The sequence below is a fragment of the Lagenorhynchus albirostris genome, chromosome 15 (assembly GCF_949774975.1).
Source record: "Lagenorhynchus albirostris chromosome 15, mLagAlb1.1, whole genome shotgun sequence".
NCBI lineage: Eukaryota > Metazoa > Chordata > Mammalia > Artiodactyla > Delphinidae > Lagenorhynchus > Lagenorhynchus albirostris.
In genome coordinates, this window is record NC_083109.1 from 20,932,710 (window position 1) to 20,955,614 (window position 22,905).

A 22,905-nucleotide genomic window follows, 5' to 3' on the forward strand; every position below is an offset into this window, starting at 1 on the left:
ATCCCATTGTGGTTTTGACTGGCATTTCCCTGATGATTAGTATGTTGAGCATCTTTTCATGTTCCTGTTGGCTATTTGTACGTCTTCTTTGGAAAAATATCGATTCAGGTCCTCTGCCCATTTTTTAATTGGATTATTTAGCTTTTTTGCTATTGAGTTGTATAAGTTCTTTATATGCTTTGGATATCAACTCCTTATCTGATATAGGGTATGCAAATATTACCTCCCATCCTGTAGGTTGCCTCTTCATTTTATTAGTTGTTTCTTTTGCTGTACAGAAGCCTTTTAGTTTGATGTAGTCCTACTTGTTTACTTTTGCTTTTGTTGCTTTTGTTTGCTTTTGGTGTCATATCCAAAAAAGTGAACTAATACTTTCTACAGACCAATACGTTAGTTGAAAAAGTATGCATGTATAAAAGAGCCATTCAGAATGTAAGACAAACCAATGGATTTTAATGTAATAGCATAAGAAACGCTAAAAATTGATCTAGTTGCAGATTCCACACTGCAATTAACCTTCAAGAAACTAATACCTGTTGCATTTGATTGAGATTTCAAAGAATACCCACATTTATCTGAAAAAGCAATTAAAATATTTCCTCCCTTTTCCAACTATATATCTGTGTGAGGTAAGATTTTCTTCATTTACTTCAACCAAAATAACATATCACAACAGATTGAACTCAGAAGTGGATGAGAGAATCCAGCTGTCTTCTATTAAGCCAGACCTTTAAAAGATTTGCAAAAGCATAAAACAAGGCTACTCTCCTCACTATTTTTTTTCATTTTGAAAATATCATTTCTTGATTATTTGTGAAAAAGTCTAACTTACTTTCCTATATGAATATTTAGTAGAATTTTTTAAATATTTTGATTAAAATTATATATTCAAAGTCTGAGTCAGTTTTAAGAAAACTTTGCCTTAAAATAAATGGATAATCCAGAAAAAAAAAGAAAAAGAAAATATCATTTCTCATAAAAAGATTTATGTTAACATGTGTGGTGGTTTTCAAACATGTCCACAAATTCTCCTCCCTTCAAGAAGTAGAGCCTAATTCCCTTCCCCTTGAGTGTAGGTTGGACTCAGTGAATCATTTCTAATGAATAGAATATGGCAGAAGCAATGGGATGTGACTTAGAAGGCTAGGTTGTAAAAGGCACTGTGGTTCCCTCCTTGCTCTATCTCTTGGGTCACTGGCTCTGCAGGAAGCCAGCTGCCATGTTGAGAGGACGCTCAAGCAGCCCTAGGGAGAGGCTCATATGGCAAGAAACTGAGGCCTCCTGCCAAGAGCCATGTGGGTGAGGCATCTTGGAAGTGGATTCTCCAACCCCGGTTAAACCTTGAGGTGACTGCAAACTTATAAGAGACCCTGAGTTAGAATCACCCAAGCTAAGCTGCTCTGGGGTTCTTGACTCACAGAAATTGTGTAAGACAGTAGACATTTATTGTTTTAAGTTACTAAATTCTGAGCTCATCTGCTATGTGACAATAGATAACTAGTACAACAGTTAATGAATTTATTTTTAAGTTTTAGTCAGTGAATACACATTTATTTTTATTCCTCAGTTTTAATTTCCAATATGGTAAATATTGATGTAGAACCCAGTTAAACAAAAGTTCTTAGGGGTTCTCAGTTTTTAATAATATAAAGGGGCTTTGAGACCATAAAGTATGAAGACTATTGTCCTAAACTCTGCAAATTGCTCCTTTATTAAGCTTTTCTCAAATTATCCCACATGAGAGCAACTTCTGTTTCCGATCAGGACTCTGACTGATAGAACAACACCAAAATATTATCAGTGGTTGTTGCTCTTCAGTAGGAGAACATGATTTTATCTTCTTCTTAATGTTTTCTTTTCTGTACTTTAAATTTTTTCTGTAAATAAGGATGCATTGTTTTTATAATTAGGAGAAAAGAAACTTCCCTTTTCAAAATCATCAAAAGTGAAAGTTAGAGCTGTGTTTTCTTTAGATGAGTCAATGGTTGAAGCTTGGCTTGCAGAGCCCAGGTGTCCGCCAACGCACCTGGGAGTTGGGGAGAAGTCTGTGGGGGTGGGGTGGGGGAGGGGAGGTGGCTGAGGAGCCAGCACCCCCCGCCTACCTCAGCCAGAATAGTTCCTTCATGTGCTTTACATATTGGGTTTCTGCATAATATTTCATTTAAAGAAAAGTTTCCACTTTAAAAAAAAAAGTTTGAAAGCCTTTACCATGAGAATAACAGCTGAAGAGTTAAAATCAGGCTATAGAAGAATCACTCAAACTTTCTCCTCAATGTGAACAGAGTTTCCATAAAGGAAACACTACACATTCTGAGGGAAGAACAGAAGCCCTGACAACTTAATAAGTGTTCGGTGGTTTCAAGAGAGAGGCTGGCTCATGTGGCCATGGAAAGAAATTATAGGGATGAAGAGCTTATCCAGGGACCCCCCCCCAATACTAAGGGCCCAAGAAGCCAGCAGAAACACCAGGGTCCTTAAGGCCCACAGAGACACAGATCAGAACCACAAGTGAATGGTTCTCTTATTTTCTTTAAAAAAAAAAAGCAAGAGGTACCAGGACCACCTGGTGGTTAAAAGCATGGGCTTCAGGGACAACAGATCTGGGTTCAAGTCCCAGGTCTGACACTTAAAACCTATGAGATCTTGGCAAGTGATATAGCCTCTCACAGCTTCAATGTAAGGGCACAATGTACAATTTCGCCTGTAAAATGAAGTCTGAGAATGTAAAGTTGTGAATCCATTTTGCAAAACAGTTTAGCAGTTTCTTAAAAGTTAAACATAAATTTACCACATGACCCAACAATTCCATTCCTAGGTAACTACCCAAGAGAAATGAAAACATATGTCCCCAAAAGGACTTGCATACAAATGTTCTTAGCAGCATTACTCATCATAACCCCAAATGGAAACCATCCAAATGTTCATCAACTGGTGAATGGGTCCCCAAAATGTGGCACGTCAATACTGCAGAATACTATAAGGCAATAAAAAGGAATAAAGTCCTGATGCATGCCACAGCCTAGATGTAGCTTGAAAACATTATTCTAAATGAAAGAAGCCAATCACAAAAGATCACATAGTGTATAAGTCCATGTAAATGAGATGTCCAGAAAAGGCAAATATATAGAGGCAAAAATAGATTTGTGGTTGCCTGGGGCAGGGGCTGGAGTAGAAACTGGGAATGACTATAAATGGACTTAAAGTTTCTTTTTGGGGCGATGGAATATTCTAAAACTAGGCTGTGGTGAGGGATTCCCAAGTTTGTAAATTTATTGAAAATCATTGAACTGTACACTTAAAATGGGCAAATTTGACGATATGTAAATTAAACCTCAATAGAGCTGTTTTTGGTTTTTTTGTGTTTTTTTTTGTGGTACGCGGGCCTCTCACTGTTGTGGCCTCTCCCGTTGCGGAGCACAGGCTCTGGACGCGCAGGCTCAGCGGCCATGGCTCACGGGCCCAGCCGCTCCACGGCATGTGGGATCTTCCCGGACTGGGGCACGAACCCGTGTACCCGCATCGGCAGGCGGACTCTAACCACTGCGCCACCAGGGAAGCCCAATAGAGCTGTTTTTTAAAAATGGAGTTTGACTCTCTACCTCAGAGGGTTGCTGGAAGGATTAACAGATAATGCCTGTAAAGCAGGCAGCCTGGTACAAAGCAAGCACTTGGTAAATAATAACAATGATGACAATCAGAATATACACTAATAATAGATTATGTAACTGTAGAATAATAGATAATGCAGGATAACAACAATTTATATCATATGTAATTCTCATTTAAATTTTAATTAAAGTATAGTTAATTTACAATGTGTTAGTTTCTGGTATACAGCAAAGTGATTCAGTTATACATATATATGTTTTCATATTCTTTTCCATTATAGTTTATTACAAGATATTGAATATAGTTCCCTGTGCTATACAGTAGGACCTTGTTGTTTATCTATTTTATATACAGTAGTTTGTATCTGCTAATCCTAAACTCCTAATTTATCCCTCTGCCTCCCTTTTCCCCTTTGGCAACCATAAGTTTGTTTTCTATGTCTGTGAGTCTGTTTCTGTTCTGTAAATAAGTTCATCTGTGTCATATTTTAGATTCCACATATAAGTGATATCATATGTATAGCATATGTACTTCTTACCATACCACTCCCACATGTGTCAACCCAATTTAATCCTACAGGATTAAATTAAGGCAGGTGTACTACATCATCGTTGTTTTTACAGATGGGGGAAACCGAGGCACCAAGAAATTAATGAACTTTCCCAGGTTGCGCAGCTAGTATACGGCAGAGCTGGGATGGGGAGTCCTGGATAACTAGCTCCGGAGACTATGCTTCTCTCCACGACACTGCACTGCCTCTCAGTAAACGTCAGCTGTATACTGAGTTATTGCTCTACCTAGTGATGGGGGAAAGGGTACAGAAAAGGATCAGAGACAGCTCCCCAAGAAGGTACCACAGGACCTAAGCCTGAAGGGTGTAGCACTTAGTCAGGGCAAGAGTGTTCCAGACAGAGGGAACCACATATGCAAAGGTGGAAAAGTAAGAGAACGCAGGGCTTGGGCAGGAAGCCAGAGGAGGTGGAGGTGGCTGGAACTGATACCCAGCAGTGGGAACACGGGGCTCAGGCAAGTCCAAGGCCACGGAGGGTCCCTGGTGCCCGGACATTAGCCTGAGGCGATGCGGAGCCAGAGAAGGAAAGTCAGTGAGTTCCCCAGCACTGCCTTACTCCAGGAATGACTCACATCACCCTGGCAGGTGGAGGAGGTTGACTCAGCCACTGCTGTGAGCTCAGGGGAGCGGGGGAGCTGCTACCCCACGTTCCCATCCCACTGTCAGCTAACTCTCCAGCACCAGCTCCCCAGCATGCAGAAGCCACCCTAGCCAGCTGGGAGCACCGGGCTTGGTCATGCTGCCAGGAAGCTGAGCATAGTCTGGTGAGAGCGCCTGCTGGCGGCTGGCAGCTTCCACACCCCCGCTCAAAGCCCAGATAACTGTGGACCCCAGGGGCACCTCTCACCGCACTCCAACTGCCTGCCACGGGGCGCAGTGCTCAGGCCCTCCACTCTCACTTGGCTGTCAGGGGACCAGCCTGGGGGATCTACCACTTTTCTTATTCAGATTTAATATACAGATAAACATTTGCATGTGTGCACAAAACATTCACTGTGGCAAAAGCAAAACTACTGAAAACACTTGCATGCCTAACAGAAAGGAAGTAGTTCAAAAATGCTGGTGAATCCATTCTGCAGAATACTACGGAGCAATTAAAAAGAAGAATGCAGATCTATTATCCCATTGTACTAGGCATGAAAACACCTCCGAGACACACTGTTGGGTAAAAATAAATACCTACAGAATAATGTATCGAGTATATCATCACTTACATAAAAACCAAAACAAACAAAAATCACAAACTAGCTCTTTATTTTGCCAAGTCTACAAATACGTGAGTAAGTAAGAAAAATGCCTAGAAGGAAACACATCAAACCAAGAGCAGCAGTAATCACAGAAGGGAGGGAGGGAGGGAGGGAGGAAGGAAGGGAGGGAGGGAGGGAGGAAGGGAGGGAGGGAGGGAGGAAGGGAGGGAGGGAGGGAGGAAGGAAGGAAGGGAGGGAGGGAGGGAGGAAGGAAGGGAGGGAGGGAGGGAGGAAAGAAGGAAGGAAGGGAGGGAGGGAGGGAGGAAGGAAGGGAGGGAGGGAGGGAGGAAAGAGGGAAGGAAGGAAGGGAGGGAGGGAGGGAGGAAGGAAGGAAGGGGAGGGAGGGAGGGAGGGAGGGAGGGAGGAAGGAAGGAAGGAAGGGAGGGAGGAAAGAGGGAAGGAAGGAAGGGAGGGAGGGAGGGAGGAAGGAAGGAAGGAAGGGAGGGAGGAGGGAGGAAAGAAGGAAGGAAGGAAGGGAGGGAGGGAGGGAGGGAGGAAGGAAGGGAGGAGGGATGGATGGGGCTTTTTACATTTCTATGTAGTTTGATTTTTACCAGAAGCGTGTATTTGGGTTCTTAAAAACATTAAAGTCTTGAAAAAAAACCAAAACAAAAACCAGAGGGAAAAGTGTGTTAAAATGATCACCATGCTGGTGCAGGGTTCAGGGTCACTTTTCAAATAGCTGTGACATCCAGAATCTTGTCTAATTCTTGCTACACCCCCTTGAGGGCAAGTGTTCAAAACCCCTTTTACAGATTAAGAAATTGGACCCGGAGAGGTGAAACAAGCTGTGCAAGGTCACATGTAGGGCCGAGGGGCCCCTGGACCTTGGACCCAAGCCCAGCACTCTTTCTAACCTGTACCCGTGGGAGCGCACCGCGGTGCGGGCCAGGGGGCGGGGCCTGGGGTGGGGAAGCGGAAGGCTGGGGGGAGGCACGGATGCTCCGAAGCAGCCTGTCGTCCAGCTCACAGAGCCTCTGAAAAGCCCCTTCAGCGAGGGGAAAGGGGCCTCAGTCAGGGGAGAAGGGGGTGGAAGATGAGTGTGAAAGGAGGGCTGATGCAGCGCCGCCCACGACAAAATCAGACGTCATGACGTGCCACCCACTGAGTGGGAGGGACCCGACGCGTCACCCGGCAAATGACACGTGGGAAGTAGCCTCGCAGGGCCACGTCCCTGGAGCCTGAGATTTCACGCCTCTCTCACAGGGGCTGCTCACCCGAGGCTCTGGCTGCGCTTTTTGCAGCCGAGTGGTTCCAGGAATGCCTCTCTACTCAGTTCCCAGAGCTCTCTGTAACCAGGGCAGAAAGGGAAGTGTGCTTCTCAGAGGGTTCTAGAACCTGAGGACCCTAATACTCTTGTAAACCCTAATACTCTTTGGAGTGGTAAATGCCTCCACCCCTCAGTTCTTTTATTGGCTGCTTTAGCACCAAGTGTCTGGGTTGGGGGGGGCGGCCAGAGGGAACCAGGAGGCCAGAGGGACCCAGGAAACATGGCTAGGTCCCTCCAAGGACAGGCAGAAGGGATTCATATACAGGGAGGGACCACAGCCTGCTGAGGGGAACACGGGATGCATGGACACATCTCAGCTGGACAGTGAACAGGCATGACCCCTCAGAGCATGCTCAGAGAAGAGGGCTTTGGCCAAATCACCGATCCTCTGTTCACTCTTATAATGGGGAGCAAACCCACGAGGCCATGAAGCCAGGGACAAGAGCCTGGATCCTGGGAGTTCTGATTCCAGCTCTCCTCCCTTGGTCAAGTTTCTGAACGTTGCTGGGTCTCAGTTTCCCCATCTGTAAAATGGGTATTATTTTTTTTTACTTTATTTTTTATTTTTTTTACATCTTTATTGGGGTATAATTGTTTTACAATGGTGTGTTAGTTTCTGCTTTATAACAAAGTGAATCAGTTATACATATACATATGTTCCCATATCTCTTCCCTCTTGTGTCTCCCTCCCTCCCACCCTCCCTATCCCACCTCTCCAGGCAGTCACAAAGCACCGAGCTGATCTCCCTGTGCTATGCGGCTGCTTCCCACTAGCTATCTACCTTACATTTGGTAGTGTATATATGTCCATGCCTCTCTCAGCTCACCCTTCCCCCTTAAAAGGGGTATTATTATACCTGCCTCTTTGGTATCATGATATCTGGATCATAAGACACATAATAACAATAACTAAATAAAATATAACAAGTACAGGGTATCCATAAAATCTGGAAACAGATTATATGAATGCATATATGTGTTCATATTTATTTATTCACCCGTTTTACAGAGTGAAAATGTCCTAGACAACATTGTGTACATTCGTCTCTGTTTCTAGACTTGCTGGACACTCTTTAAATAAATGTAATTTTATACAAGTATAATTTTATATAAATGTATATAAATATAATGAAATAAAATATAGTAACAATATAATAAACTAAAACATACTAATCACTTACACAGTAGGAGGGACCATGTCAAGGACTTGCAGGTATTCTCTATTTTGGTATTCACAGCAAGCCCTGGAGGTGGATACTATTAATATCCCCATTTTACAGAGGCAGAAACTAAGGTACAGGGAGCTGAAGAGACTTGGAAGGGTCACCCAGGGGATAATTTGCAAAACCAGCTTGAGACCTGGGTCATCTAACCTCAGAGCCTATGCTGTTCTCCATCCCTCTAAACCATCTACCTCTAAAGTGAAAACCGAATACAGGGGACCAGCAGACAGTTCTGCCGTACAGAGGAGGAGCTTAGGAAATGCAAAGTCCTCTGAGTACTGAGCTCCTGGAGGACAGAAACCAAATCCAACTGGCTCACCACCATATCTGGAATAGTAATGCACAAGATGTAGGTTGACAGTCAATATTAGTGGGAGGGAAGGAAAATGAGTATTCATTAGCCAAAGGCTGGTATTCTTGTTTTCAAAAAGAAGTCTCAGATTTCAGAGCCCTTCCCAGACCCACCCTGCTCTCCCCTCCACTGGCACAGAACCCAGAATCCAAGAGGTCCAGGTAGCCACACACCAACCAGGACCAGGAGTGACCTACCTTCCTCGGCGTCGTTCCTAAGCGAGGCCTCCAGCAGGGCCACGCTGGCCTCGAAGGACACCTTCTTTCGCCGGCCGCCCGTGCTGCGCTTCCGTTCATGCTTGCGCTTGCGATGCTGCAGGTCCTGCTCATACTGCGCCCACTTCTTCAGCTGCTGGGCCCGGCGCTTCTGGGCGGCGCGCAGCCGCTCCAACGTGGGCACCTTCTCCAGCAGCTGCAGCTCGGTTAGCAGGTCCACGTGGGTGGCCATGGCCTCCGCGCCTCCCCGCGCCCTGGCTGGAGGCTAGCACAGCGCGCCGGGGGCCGGGGCAGCATGGGGGCTCCTGCGGGGCTGGGGCCGCATGCTGGAGCCTGTGGCAGGGAAGGGGAGAGACACACATGGACATGCTTGTCAGGCTCAAAACTCCGATCTGATGATGTCACCCGGCCCCATGTTCCAAACGCTTTTTCCCCCTATTTTATTATTTTTATTTTTATTTATTATTATTTTTTTTTGTGGTATGCAGGCTTCTCACTGTTGTGGTCTCTCCCGTTGCGGAGCACAGTCTCCGGACGTGCAGGCCCTACGGCCATAGCTCACGGGCCCAGCCGCTCCACGGCATGTGGGATCTTCCCGGACCGGGGCACGAACCCGTGTCCCCTGCATCGGCAGGCGGACTCTCAACCACTGCGCCACCAGGGAAGCCCCTTTTTTTTTTTAATTGAGATATAAATGACCTATGACATTGTGTAAGTTTCAAGTGTACAACATGTTGATTTGATATACTGCAATATGATTACCACTGTTAGCTAAGACCTCCATCATGGTCACATAACAATCCTTGCTTTCGAGTGGTCATACTGTAATTTCATATAAGGTTGTTCTATTGTTATAACACATACGGGTTTATTTTTATAACATAGAAGGGGTTTATTGTTAGTTTTAAAGGAATGAGGATTATATTTTAAATGTCTCAGTATTGATTACAAAATAGGTTAATATTGACAGATATAATCTACATAAATGAAAGCTCATTGGGAACCTTAATCTTAAGAGTATAAAGGGGTCCTAAGACCCGCAAATAGCTGCTGAACTATTGGGACCTAGAAAACCTTAGTTGAAGTTTTCCTCTTTGGATGACTTTTTAAAAAAAATTCACACCTCTTGCTCTCATCAGTCCTTGGGCGACATGAGATCAACAAAATTTCAGTGTGAAGCCAAGTGGGTGCTGTCTTCCTGTAAGCGCAGACCCTATGGGCTCTCAGATGCAGAAGGAAAAGGTCTTGGAACAACTTGAGCCTTTCTAAGCCTGTTTTCCCACCTGTTAAATTTTGTATCCACCTCCCAGAATTTACAGGATGTTCAAGGAAGAAAGAGCTGACGAAAAAAAGTTATACCAAAGAGAAACAGGTTATAGCAAAGAGAAACAGCTTGGAGGAAGAAAAGCAGGGACACGTAAACGCAGCACATCTGGGAACCCATGGGGGCAAGGCTGGTGGAAGACTGCAGGATGCTGGGTACAGGTCTACATTTATGTGCTGTGGAAATGCTCACTATCATAAAGCGGATCAGCATAGCACTGGGCTTCAGCAAGTGATCGTTAATCTTCTGGGATCCCTGCTTCACTCTGGAGCTGCCGGTCCTCAGGAGGCTAAAGACCAGAATTCAGCCTTCGGCTGGACCCTCAGGAGCTCAGAATGTTCTTCAGGTCTCTCCCTGAAGAGACTGGAGCATACACAGGAGGAATGGGGAAGGGGTTGGCTTGGCAATATTCAGAGGGCAAAGGCTCCTGGGGTCTGAGCGGACCAGATCTCAAGGATAAACATAAGCCAGGGACTTCCCTGGTGGCGCAGTGGTTAAGAATCCACCTGCCAATGCAGGAGACATGGGTTCGAGCCCTGGTCCAGGAAGATCCCACACGCCACGGAGCAACTAAGCCCATGCACCACACCTACTGAGCCCGCACGCCACAACTACTGAAGCCCTCGCGCCTAGAGCCCAAGCTCCACAACAGAAGCCACTGCAAGGAGAAGCCCGCACACTGCAGCGAAGAGTAGCCCCCGTGCAGCAGTGAAGACCCAACGCAGCCAAAAATAAATAAGTAAATAAATTTATTTTTAAAAAAAAGGCTAAACATAAGACAATGGCGAGACTCAGCAGGAAACAAGCAAACTGCCCTTGGTTGCCTTTTGTTTTGTTCTGAGTATCTTGCAATGCTTTTTCAATTAGTTAAACTTTTAATTTTGAGATAATTATAAATTTACATACAGTTGTAACAAATAATGTGGAACGATCCCGTGCAAACTTTACCTAGTTTATCCCAAAGGTAACATCTTGCAAAACTACAGTACAGTGTCGAAACCAAGAACCGGACATTGATACAACCTATCAATCTATTCAGATGTCCCCAGTTTTATATGTACTCATTTGTATGTATGTGTGTTTAGTTTTAAGCAATTTTGTCACAAGTGTAGGTTTGTGTATCCACCACCAGAGTCAAGGTACAAACAGTTCCATCACACAAGGATCCCTCATCCTCCTCTCCCAATGCACTCCTGTCCTTGCCCTAAGCAATTTTGTCACAAGTGTAGGTTTGTGTATCCACCACCAGAGTCAAGGTACAAACAGTTCCATCACACAAGGATCCCTCATCCTCCTCTCCCAATGCACTCCTGTCCTTGCCCTTGTCAATCACTAATCTATTCTCCATCTCTTGAATTTTGTCACTTCAAAAATATTATATAAAAGAATCAGACAGTGGGTAACCTTTTGGGATTGACTTTTTTCACTCAATATCCCTTGAGATTCATCCAAGTTGTTTTGCATAACAGTAGTTCATTCCTCTTTGGTTGCAGAGTGGTACCCCCACTTTATGGATGTGTCCCAGTTTGTTTATCCATTCACTCATTGAAGAGCATCAGGGTTGTTTCTAGTTTGGGGCTAATACATTCATGTACAGGTTTTTGTGTGAACATAAGTTTTCAATTCTCTGGAGTAAATACCCAAGAGTACAAGTTTCATAAGAAATTGTCAAACTGTTTTCCAAAGTGGCTGTACCATTTTTTCATTCCCACCAGCCACGTGTGAGTGATCCAGTTTCTCTGCCAGAATTTGGCGTGCTCACTGTTTTTTAGTCATTTAGGTAGATACTCGTTTTTAAAAGTAAGGAGCTCAGAAGAGTTGAATTCACAACCATGCTGTATCATCATGATGGTCAGAACTCACTGGGAGCTAGTGGACCACATATTTACTTTCCCCCACTTCTTCAAGGAATCAAACAGTGAAACCTGCCCTGTGATGAGCCCTGGCTCAGAGATGGATTGAGGATCAGCTCTGCCTTCTAGGAAACCCAAGTCTGCCTGTCTGTCATCTATCTGTAAACTAATCTAATCCTTCTGATGACCTAATGAGATAGATACTATTATCATCCCCATTTCACAGATAAGAAAACTGAGGCACAGAGAGATTAAGTAAACTACCCTACATCACACAGCTAGAAAATGGAAGACCTTTTCTGCCTAAGGTTATCAGAAAAGGCTCTCCAGAGTAGAAGGCAACTGAGTTGAATCTCCAAGGATGAGTAGTCCACCAGGTGAAGAGGGAAGACATGGGAGCTTGGCAATGTACAAAGGCATGGAGAGGTGCTGGACACCATGGAGGAAATTCTGGGAACCAACACGAACAAACATGGCTGGAAGTGGATGGGACTGCCCAGCCCAATGGGAACAGAAGTCTTGTGGGAAGCAGTGAGCAACCTGTGGTACAAGGCCAGACAACCAGAAAGTCCCCTGTGGTCCACATCATGTTTGTGTGTTTGCTTGATTGGTTTTTGGCCCACACCATGATTTACAGTATTGTCATTCATTGCTAACTTTTAAAACTTGAAGATTTTATATCCAAAATCAGATTTTCAGCTTTTCTTAGAACATCTCAGTACCTGGCCACACTGGGCTCACGTGGCAATTATCAGCAGGTCTGGAGTAGGACTGTCCCCTTTAGATGGGGCCCATCTAATTTCCCATAGTCCCCACTACGCCCCCCATTACTCCCACCTGACCTCCTTCACTAATTGGCATCCCTTGCTAGCTCCTATGGTCATTTCAGTTTGCAAGCCCTGCCTTAGGCGAAATGAGACAGCGGTCTCCAAATATCCACAAGTCCAATCTGCACAAGAAAGAGAAGATAGTCTGTGAGTCTCCCCGACACAGAACAGGACCAAGGCATAGAAGAACAGTGGTGTGCACCAAAACCAAAACAGGCACCTGGCCTCCAGAGCTGTCCAACAAGCAATTGAACAAGGGCTTGTGGTCCAGTGGCTGTCTCTGGAGGTGGCAAATTCTCCGTCACTCACCGAAGAATACAATTTCTACTGATGACAGATCAGCCTAAGTGTTCTGTACAATTTCTTTCAGCCCTAAGATTCTGTACACAGATGGTTACTCATTTCTTCATTATTAAGTATTCACTGATCACCTACTAAGTGGTAGGTACCAAAAACATGCTAAGACTGAAGATAAGAATAATCTTATCAATCACCCTGTTAAAGCCCTTAATCCTTTTCCAAGAACTTCCTCAGCTATCATCCCAGCCAGGTGTTTCCCTAAGTGTAGAAAGAGAACCCATACCGAGGGAATTTTCAAAAGTTCAGGACAAAACTTAATATAACATGGAATCAGAGACACCAAGTTACCTCCTTTTCATTTCTTTTTCAGTCTATCAGATTGTCTCCAGAAGAAAATGCTAATAATTCGTGGCTAATAGACATCTTTATAACCATGTTTATAATCGTGTCAATTTCCCTCCTAAACAAAGAGAAAGCAGGCCTCAGGCTAATAGCCTTGGGCAAGAAATGGTATCTAAGACAGAATGTAATAACAATGACTTTTTTTTCCCTGTGGATTTGGTTTCACAGTTAGTGTTTATTTATGATAGTGAAATAAAATTTCCTTTTTAAATAAATCTACTTCAGTGGAAATCTCACAAGGTGGTAGCAAAGAAAAATGAAATATTGATGGTATTTCGTGCTGGCAAAAATTGTGATTGACATTTGGGAAACCTTCCTGGTCACTGATCCTCAGTGACAACAATCTTATAAAAGAAGCACTCATAGGAGCTCATTACTTCATCTGTAAACTATTTATTGGGCGTCTATCACATGACCAGGACTGCACTGAGAGCTAGGTATACAGCAGGGTAAAGACAGGTACAGTCCCTACTCATTGGATGGATGACAAAACAGAGGCACAAGGGAGTGGAGGACATACTCATGGGATACAGAGACTGAGCAGTAACTTGAACCCTGGGCCTGACTCCCAGTATAGTGCTCCCTCCTTGGGCCTCAGGGTGGTGGGCCCCATGCAGACGGAAGGCACTCACTGCTGTGCCTTCCCTGGCTTGGACAGTTTGCCTGGGTAAAGGAATTAAGGGCAGTTGCCCAGCCCCCTGGAGAAAGGTGAGAACGATGCCTCCCAAGGGCCAGAAAAGGGGGCCAGAGCACATTTTCTCTGACTTTGCTCTCTCTGCCAGCTCCCACCCCGCTCGCCCCTCTGGGTTCCCTGGAGCTGCGGCTCCAGGACAGCTCCCTCTTGACTGTTGGTTTTCAGGTGACCTAGTTTCCCCCAATAGACCCACACACCTCCTCCCACCCCCGTCCAAGAAAACCCTGCTTGGTCTAATTACAGAATTGCCATCGGTGCTGGTAACACAGCAGCTGGGCAGCCCCCAAGACAGGGCACTGGCCTGGGTGCTGGGGCAGTTCACAGAAGTCCTGGCTCCTATGAGCTGTGGACTGGCTCCCTCGTGAGACCCGGTGCCCCTGTCCGTAGTTCCAGAGGTAGCCCTGGTTGGTGATGGGGACACAGCCCAAACTGCCAGGACCCAGGAGAGCAATGGCATTATCAGCTTTTTTTTTCTCTCTCTCTCTTTTAAGGGTAGGGGAGTTTTTATTTATTTATTATTTATTGGCCGCGGCGCGTGGCATGCGAGATCTTAGTTCCCTCACCAGGGATTGAACCCATGCCCCCTGCAGCGGAAGCGTGCTGCAGCCCTAACCACAGGACCGCCAGAGAATTCCAGGCATCATGAACTCTTAAAGGAGATCCCCAAGGAGGGCCTCACTGGAGGAAAACCAGCTCTACGGAGACATACTGAGCCCAGTGTGTTGTGGGAGCATCCGGATGGACCATCTTGAAGAGAACTGGGCATGATGTGGGGACGCGAGATAATGGAATGGCCGGGCTAGAGACGCGGGTGGGGGAGGGGTCCGCAGAGGCCAGGTTGGGGTGAGGTTATCCAGGAAGTGTGTGCGCTCTTAAAATAGGAATCAGAAGCAAGGGGAAAACAAAATACGGTACTCGATAATTTTTCCAACCAGTGGCTGTGTCAGGTCTGGGTGGATGAACCAAAGTAGCCCGATTCTGGGCAGCCCCAAGTCTGAGGCCAACGCCCTTGACCCTCAGTGAGGCAGGAACAGGCAGTTGAGGTAAGCCTTGATACATCCTCTGACTGCTGTTTGACAAAGCTGAACTGGATTCCTGTTGGTGTATCCACTAACCCTCGCTGCCGCAGAAAAGGAAAAACAAGCAGTGTAGGGAAGCAGGGGCTGCGCTTGGGGACGAGGTGGAGGCGGGCTGGACAGGGTGCACTACAGAATCCCTCCCCTCCCCCAAAATGAAAAGAAGACTATTATATAAGAGTGTTGTTTGGGGTATGATATGTCTCTGAGGAAACGAGAAGAAAGGCATGGGCCCATTGAAATACACAGCTTGGTGATGGTCTGTGTAGTTCCCTCAGTATCACTCCGTGCTGATTGGCCAGAGTCCACGAGCAACGGCCTAAGCCCAGCCAGAGTGATTGGTTGGGGGGAGGCACATGACCTAAGCTGGACCAATCAGAAGCTGTCTCTTCCCTCTGCCCATTAATTGGAAGCATGAACCCTAGTTGCGGCTGGAAGCCGGCCTTTGGATAACGCCAATACTCGGGAGTCAGAGGAGGGAAACAGGGTCCTTTAATTTAGGGACCTCTGGACTTTATCTCCTTTATTATTTAAGCCAGTTGAATTGATTTTGTTACTTGTAGCCAAAAGTACCCTAACAGACATTTATGCTACTTTTAGGGATGCAGGAATGGGCGCCCCAGAAGGAGGCGTTGCCTGAATCAGAATGAGTGGTCTCTTGCTGGGGCATATCACCAGATACCTCCACTTCCCCTAGAATGGCCATCTTATGGCCCTCCAGGCCCAAGCTGAGGGCCAGCCTTGAAGAAGGGTGGGAAGGCCAAAGCCAAGTTTCCACGGCAGCCCCGCCCCCTGAGATGGGGGGAAGGGGACCCAGGCCTTGCGACGCCTCCATCCCAGAGGAGCGGCTGGTTGACACATCTTTGGACTCGAGCCCAGTGCCTTGAGAAAAACAACACGAAGGAAGGTGAATTCAAATTGAAGAGACTTTAAAACATGAGTCAGACAGTGCCTCAAAGTTCACACTGCTAACAGAAAACGTTAAGAGTTTTTTTCTCGTTCTTCAGCTATTCTTCTCCACCGAACCTTGGCAGCACCCTGGAGGAAGGCCGTGAGTGCTTGCGCCTCGTGCTTCCTGTACCATTGAGCACGAGGGAAAAAGCAAAACAAAACGCTGCACCGGCTTTCCCTGCTCCGAGCTCACTTGGGACCCACTTTCTCTCCTAAAGGATGCACACCTCTGCCCTCCCTCAGCACGTTCCTTTGAATAATAGCGTCATTTCCCCTTTCCTGCTCACTCCCCACCCCCCAGTATAAAGATGCTTTACTCATGAACAAAGAGACTTCTGGGGCCCTTGGTGCTCCAAAATCTGAATTAGAAATTAGCCTTGTCCCCCCCCCACCAACTCCATTCTCATGGGATTTTGTAGACTTTCTGTTCTACCCCTGCTGTGATGAACCTTCTAGATTTCATGCACAGTCATCCTAGACAGACATCCTGGTTTTAATCTGTTGTGGGACTCGGGTCCCTGAGGGTCTGCTCCTTAGCTCTGCCTCTCCCAGCTGTGCTCCTTCATCCAGACCTCTGAGTGGTGGCCCTGGGCTTGGCCTTGATTTGTCACTGTTCTCTGAAGCCCACTTACTATAACCCAATTTGGCAAGACCTTGGGGGGTGGGGGGCAGGGATGGAGGAGAGGGGAGGGTGGCAGGACTCGAAAACCACAAGTTAAACAAGAACAGAGTGATTGATCAAGCAACTAAAGCACCTTGAGTTCTCTCAGGAAAAGAATCATGTCCAGCGTTGAGATAATAGCCCAGCTGACCTCTGTCTGAACTGGCTGGGCCATTTTGGTAATATAGGACCAGGCCTTAATGAAAGTCATGAATGAAAGGATTAGCTTTGTTCTCTAGAGGACAGAGTTGGGATCATAAACAGGCAAAATGAAGAAGTAGGATCAGCCTGGCACTTTCCTGGCGGAAAGTGGTTAAGACTCCATGCTTCCACTGCAGAGGGCGTGGGTTCGATCCGTGGTCAGGGAACTAAAGATCCTGTGTGCTGCGTGGCGCAGGGGAAAAAAAAAAAAAAAAAAAAAAAGTAGGATCAGCCTGGAATGAGGAAGAACTGTCTAGCACTGGTGATTCAAAGCCCAGCCGTGGTGTGATGCTGAGGTCCCCACCACCAGGAACTCCATGGTCACTCTTGAGGCTGCAGAGAGAGAAGGTCCATAGTGGGTTGGAGGTGGGACTGGCTCAGTGAACCCCAGTCCCAACCTGGCAGACAGATCATCTGTATTAGCAGTAAGACTCTATCGTGTATATTTGCAGCCCAGCACTTGGTAACCACCAGGCTAGACAGTGTGGAAGAACCATTGCAAGTAGATATTGACTGACGATGTTTTAGATTCATTTCTACTTGTGAAGGTGAGGCAGCTGTCTCAGACTCAGCTCCGAGAAAACTTCAAAGGAAGCCACAGCTCGAAGGGGTGAAGGAAAACCCGTGAACACAACCATCTTCCATGCTGAGCTTCTCTCCATGAAACTGAACCCACAGAGAGGCCCACCTACTTCTGGGTAAGAATGCCACTGTGGAGGAGGCTGCAGGGGACAGAACAAAGGTGCCAAGGATGGGGCACATGCAAAGATGACATGATGTCTACGAACACATTAGTCAGTCACAGTCACGGTGCTAAACCAGCCAGTCTTCTGAAGAAGCTTATGTAATAGCTAAGCACGGGGAAACAGGAGTCAAATTACACATACTGCTTCTCCAGGCTTGGGGGTGTGTGGTCCACCCCCTCCCTTGCAGAGAGATAAAAACTCCCTTTGCAGCTGGAGGGATCATTTTCCAAAGGAGGCCACGTGTGGCCACAGAAAGCCCTCCTGGTTTACACATTGATTAAATAGGCGATGGCTATTCACACTGGCTAAGGCTGGAGTGGCCTCTGCCACCTCTGCCTCCCTCTCTCAGCATGACCTCCCTGGACGAGCTTTCCTCTGTTGTGCCAACTCTTAGGTTGGTGGTGGCTTCTTGGAGCACTTTGAGGACAGAGGTTATGAGGCCACATGTGATAACAGGAGGAATGAGGGCTGTGATTGATTAGTAATGTCTGCCACAGATAAAGGAGTGGGAATTGGCTGCACGCATACTGAGCATGCAGCTCTGTTCTCCGTCACGCTTGCCTACTTGGATTTCAATACTTGCCTTTGCCCCATTGTTCAAAATCCTCTAGTCTCAAACACAGACATCTGGAAAGTTATCAGATTGAGTGGAAGGGTCCCTCAATATCAATATATCATTCAACCAAGAACAAAAGTCACTGTGGCCTCAGTGGTAGACAGGAATCAAGAATATCTTAGGTTCTAGGAAGAATTTCTCCAATAACTTGCACTAGGGGGTAGAATGAAGAACCGTCCTCCATGACTCCATCCCCTTAATTTGACCGGATCCTGGTTCTAGGAAGCAGTATGCTGAGCCAACATCAGGCAAAGGTTGGCAGCCCCTGTGGAATTGCCACCCCTCCCAACCCTGACCCTGGAAAGTAGGGAGGTAAGTGTCCTGCTGGTAACTGGATGGGGTTAAAGAGGGAGGGGCAGGGATCACTATCAGCCAGGGATCACTCTCTCATCCATCCTAGGCATCCTGGGTTTCACAGCATTACCAACATAAAGGAGGAAGGGGACTGTGGTCTGCGGAAGCCCCTCTCTCCACTTCAGAAACCTCAAAGATATCCCTGGCGAGCCATCTCCTTCCCTTGAGCCAGGGGTGTTCTTAGCCAAGTAGGAAGTAGCTGGGATGGGAATTTTAAAAAGCTTTTCATGTATTTTGTTCATGGAGGTTTGGAGAATAATTCCAAGGAAACAAGAACAATAAAAAACAGAGCGTTGGACTCAAAGGAGAAAGTCCTACCCTGGAGGAAAGAAAGAATGAGGAGACAAAGGGCTAGAGCAATGCAGACAATGGGTACCAATTAACTGCACAGCCAGTAAGTGGTGGAGCTGGGATCCGAACCCATGTCTGTCTAATTCCATTGTCTACATATATTAAAAGAGAAGGAACCAGGAAAAAACTCTAAAGGAACCACAAGTGCTTTAAAAGATCTTCCTCATGAAACACAAGAAGATTTCAGAAAATCCAAGGTATTAATCATCAAGGAGATAAGAGGACATTCCGACTAACAAACCAGACAGATCAATTGGTAATAAAGCAAATACTTGCTGAAATCAGTATAGAGTAAAAACATATGCTTAATGAAACTAAACATAAGTGGGACTTCCCTGGCAGTCCAGTGGTTAAGACTCCTCGTTTCTAATGCAGGAGGCATGGGTTCGATCCCTGGTCAGGGAACTAAGCTCCCACATGCTGCATAGTGTGGGCCAAAAAAAAAAAAAAAAGTAAAATAAGACTGATCCACTTAAAAAAAAGAAAAGCAAAACTAAAACATAAGCATCTCAGAACCTATAAAATATGTAGATGAAATGAACCCAGAGATAAAGAATGCAGGGTAAAAATGGCAGCTTCTGTGCACAGCACATCTTCCATGGGTCCAATTCTTTACATGTAACATCTCTTGGAATCATTGTGCCAACTCTGCGGTAGGTGTTGTTCCCATTTCAAAGAGGAGAAAACTGAGACTCAGAGAGGTTAAGGAACCCATAAGTAGGGCTATTCCAGTTGTCTATAGCTGGCATCTTTTCTGATTGCTCAGTCATATGCCATGATGGTTATTTTTTATTAAGTATTTTTATTAAGTATTTTATTAAGTATTTTTTATTATCTCCCCTGCTTGAAAATAGAGAAAATGTCAGACAGGAAAGATGGGCCACAAAAGCACGACTAGAAGCAAGAAGAGAACCCTTTGCAGGAAAATAAATGAAATCTATGCAGAGTGAGGATAACTGATTACAGTCATAACTTCCCTTACTATTGGAGCTGTCATCACCTTTGGAGGCTTAGGCAGGAAATATAAGTATCTCATCCTAAATTTCATAAAACTCTGCCTTCCAAACCCTATGAGCTCAGCCCCCTATGACTACTGTTCGCTTTCTTGGTGAGCACTTTCTCATTTTCACTTTACCCAACAGCTCCCAAACCAGATTCATAACAGCAACTGTCTTCTCTCCTCTACTCTCTGGGAGATGAAGCTGTCAGTAGAATAAATCAGGAAGTTTCCAGACCCTCTGCATTTGGGTAAATGAAGTTTCCATCCAATACACAGGCTTTGAAGTCTCTCTGTATGGGATCTGTGACCTTCCAGGTCACCATGCAGAGAGAAGCAGGCTGTAGTAACCTGCCTTTACATTGCTTTCGTTCCTCCCCTCTTTGATCTCCAGCCAAAGTCCCTTCACTTTGATTCCCTCCTCTTGGCTCCTCTTGGGTGTACAGAACTCCAAGCATACCTCTGCTTCCCCTATGACCCCTTATTCCATTGAAAATTCTCCATAAGCCATAGATTCAATCCCATGAAAGTGATGTTACCGTCACAATTGAACTTATCTCCTCGTGTTGAAATCTCAGGTTCACTTTGTTAGAGAGTTTGGTCTACACTCAGAGCCCTAATATAATTTCAAACCTCTCACTCATCATTTTCTCCAGCAAATTGCTAAACACTCTTTCTATTTTATGCCTGATGTCACCAACAAGTAACTAATTTCAGAATTTTCTTCGGGCAGTTTTCTCCTCTAATTCACTTCCACTTTTAATTTAAAGCTGCATTCATTTAACCAATCAACAAATATTTATTACCATCTACTATGTGCTACGCCATAAAGCATGGGGGTCCTAAGGGTCCCTTAATGAACAAAACTATTGATCAGAGAAGTTCTGCTCTGGTAACGGCAGAGTAGCTCTTATTGGACACACCCCCTCACATATAACTATTGTGAACTCTACACACCACACACACACACACACACACACACACACACACACACATAACCTATTGGAAGGCACTAAATTTGTTCAACCACAAGCAGACAGAAACCGGAGGGGAGCCAACACATGAAAGAAAGAAATTTGCACTAGGTGAATTCCATGTTTTTGTAGCTTTTTATCCGAGGGCAGGCCCCAGTCAGTGTTGTACCTGTTGGCTACAACCTGGATGAGAACCTTTGCTCTTACCGTTTGAGGAATTAAAGGACAGAGTTCAGGTAACTACAGTTGGGAAGTGAGGAGAAAGCATCCCAGAAAAGAGTCACAGATGGTAGCCCCAAATGCTGGTATAGATTCTGTCCAAATCTCTCTGAATGCTGCATGTGCAGGGCAGGTTCCAAGCAGCCCAACTAAGGCTAAAAGAACTGAAGAAAGATTTCAGCTGCTGCCTACCCAGGGGGAAACTGAATTTAGAGTTTGTTTGGTCAAGTTAACTGATTTTTTTAAAAGTCATTACTGTTCTGAGGAACATAATAGAACCAAGAGTCTCTTCAAGTCTCATTCATGATGTTCAAGATGTAACCTAAAATTACTAGAAAAAAAAAATTTTTAAAGCAAACAGGAAAGGGACTTCCCTGGAGGTCCAGTGGTTAAGACGCCATGCTTCCACTGTATGGGGTGTGGGTTCAATCCCTGGTCGGGGAACTAAGCTCCACAGAGTGGCCAAAAAAACCCAAACAAAAACAAAAAGAAAATATGACTCGAACTCAAGAGGAAAGGCACAATAGAGATCTATCCACAAAATGACCCCTTATTTCCTTTAAGGGTATAAAGGAAAATATGCTTGTAATAAACGAACAAATAGGAAATACCAGCCACAACACAGAAACCACAAAGAAGAGAAGTAAAACTATGAATCAGATTAGCTAAATCCACACCAACACCTTTCTCTGCATCCATGTGAGTTGTGCTTTTCACTAGAGCCAGTTACATAGTTCTAATATTGACTTCAATGACTGTTTTGTTTTTTTTTTTTGGAGCACCTTCCAAGTGCCAGGTCTTGGGCAAGCTGGGAGCAAAAGTACAACATAAAATATTAAATCCTGATCCCAAAGACCAGATATTTTCATCTGATGACATCTGTATAGACGACTTGTCACTTCTCATGTCCTCCTTTCTATTTCAGGTCTTAAATTGGAAGAAGAGATTAAAGTCCTGTCATGGGCTCTTCCCAGCTTCCAGATCACTCCTGATGGAACCATTTGCCCACATAAAGCACACATGAATGAGGCACAGGCTGTCAGGTTTAATACACCTCTACATTCTCCTTCCACAGCAAAAGCATCCTCCCCTGCTGATTAGACAGATCAGATCTATAAAAAACTCTGGGTACAGACGTCAAAGAGAGTCAATGGGGAGGGACTTGCCATTATAACACCTCTTTATACCGTTCCATTAATGCGTGTTTTGCTTTTTCAAAACCTGTCAGGAAAAAGGTTCTCAAACTTGGCTACAAAGTTGGAATCACCTGGAGATGCTGGAAACTTTTATTAAGATCACAGAGCACGACTACTATATGTCCACCAGAGTGGCCTTTTTTTTTTTAAAGACAGAAAATACCAGTGGTTGGCAAGAATTCTTATAAACTGAGTGGGAATATAAATTGGTACAGTCACTTTAAAAAACTGCTCAAGCAATATCTTCTAAAGCTGAACCTATGATGCCCTATAATCTAGCAATTTCATTCCTAGGAATATACTCAACAGAAATTTCTATATACATTTACCAAAAGGCATTGACAAGAATGTTGACAGCACGATTTGTAATAATCCCAAAGTGTAAACTATCCAAAATGCCCACCAACAGTAGTTTGGAAAAAAAATTATGGTGCACACACCCAATGGAACCTAGTCCAGCAGCATGGATGAGTAATACACAATTACACTTGACAATCTGGATCTCTCACATTGTTAACCAAAATAAGCCAAACACAAAAATGCATACTACATGATTCCATTTATGTAAAATTCAACGACAGGCAAAAGGAATCTCTGTTGTTATCAATCAGAATTGTGGTTTTGGAGTCGGGGTGACTGGGAAGGGACTGAGGAAGGGCTTCTGAAGTGCTGATAA

At 45.1% G+C, this 22,905-nt stretch overlaps 1 protein-coding gene across 1 annotated transcript in view; it reads right to left on the reverse strand.

Moving 5' to 3' along the window:
- The window catches only part of PPP1R16B (protein phosphatase 1 regulatory subunit 16B), a 103,623-nt gene that overhangs the window by 68,549 nt on the left and 12,169 nt on the right, over positions 1 to 22,905 (reverse strand). Inside the window, exon 2 of the mRNA XM_060125078.1 lies at positions 8,470 to 8,820. Coding sequence (XP_059981061.1) covers positions 8,470 to 8,719 — 250 coding nt within the window. The 5' untranslated portion in view covers positions 8,720 to 8,820. The remainder of the gene's footprint in view (positions 1 to 8,469; positions 8,821 to 22,905) is intronic.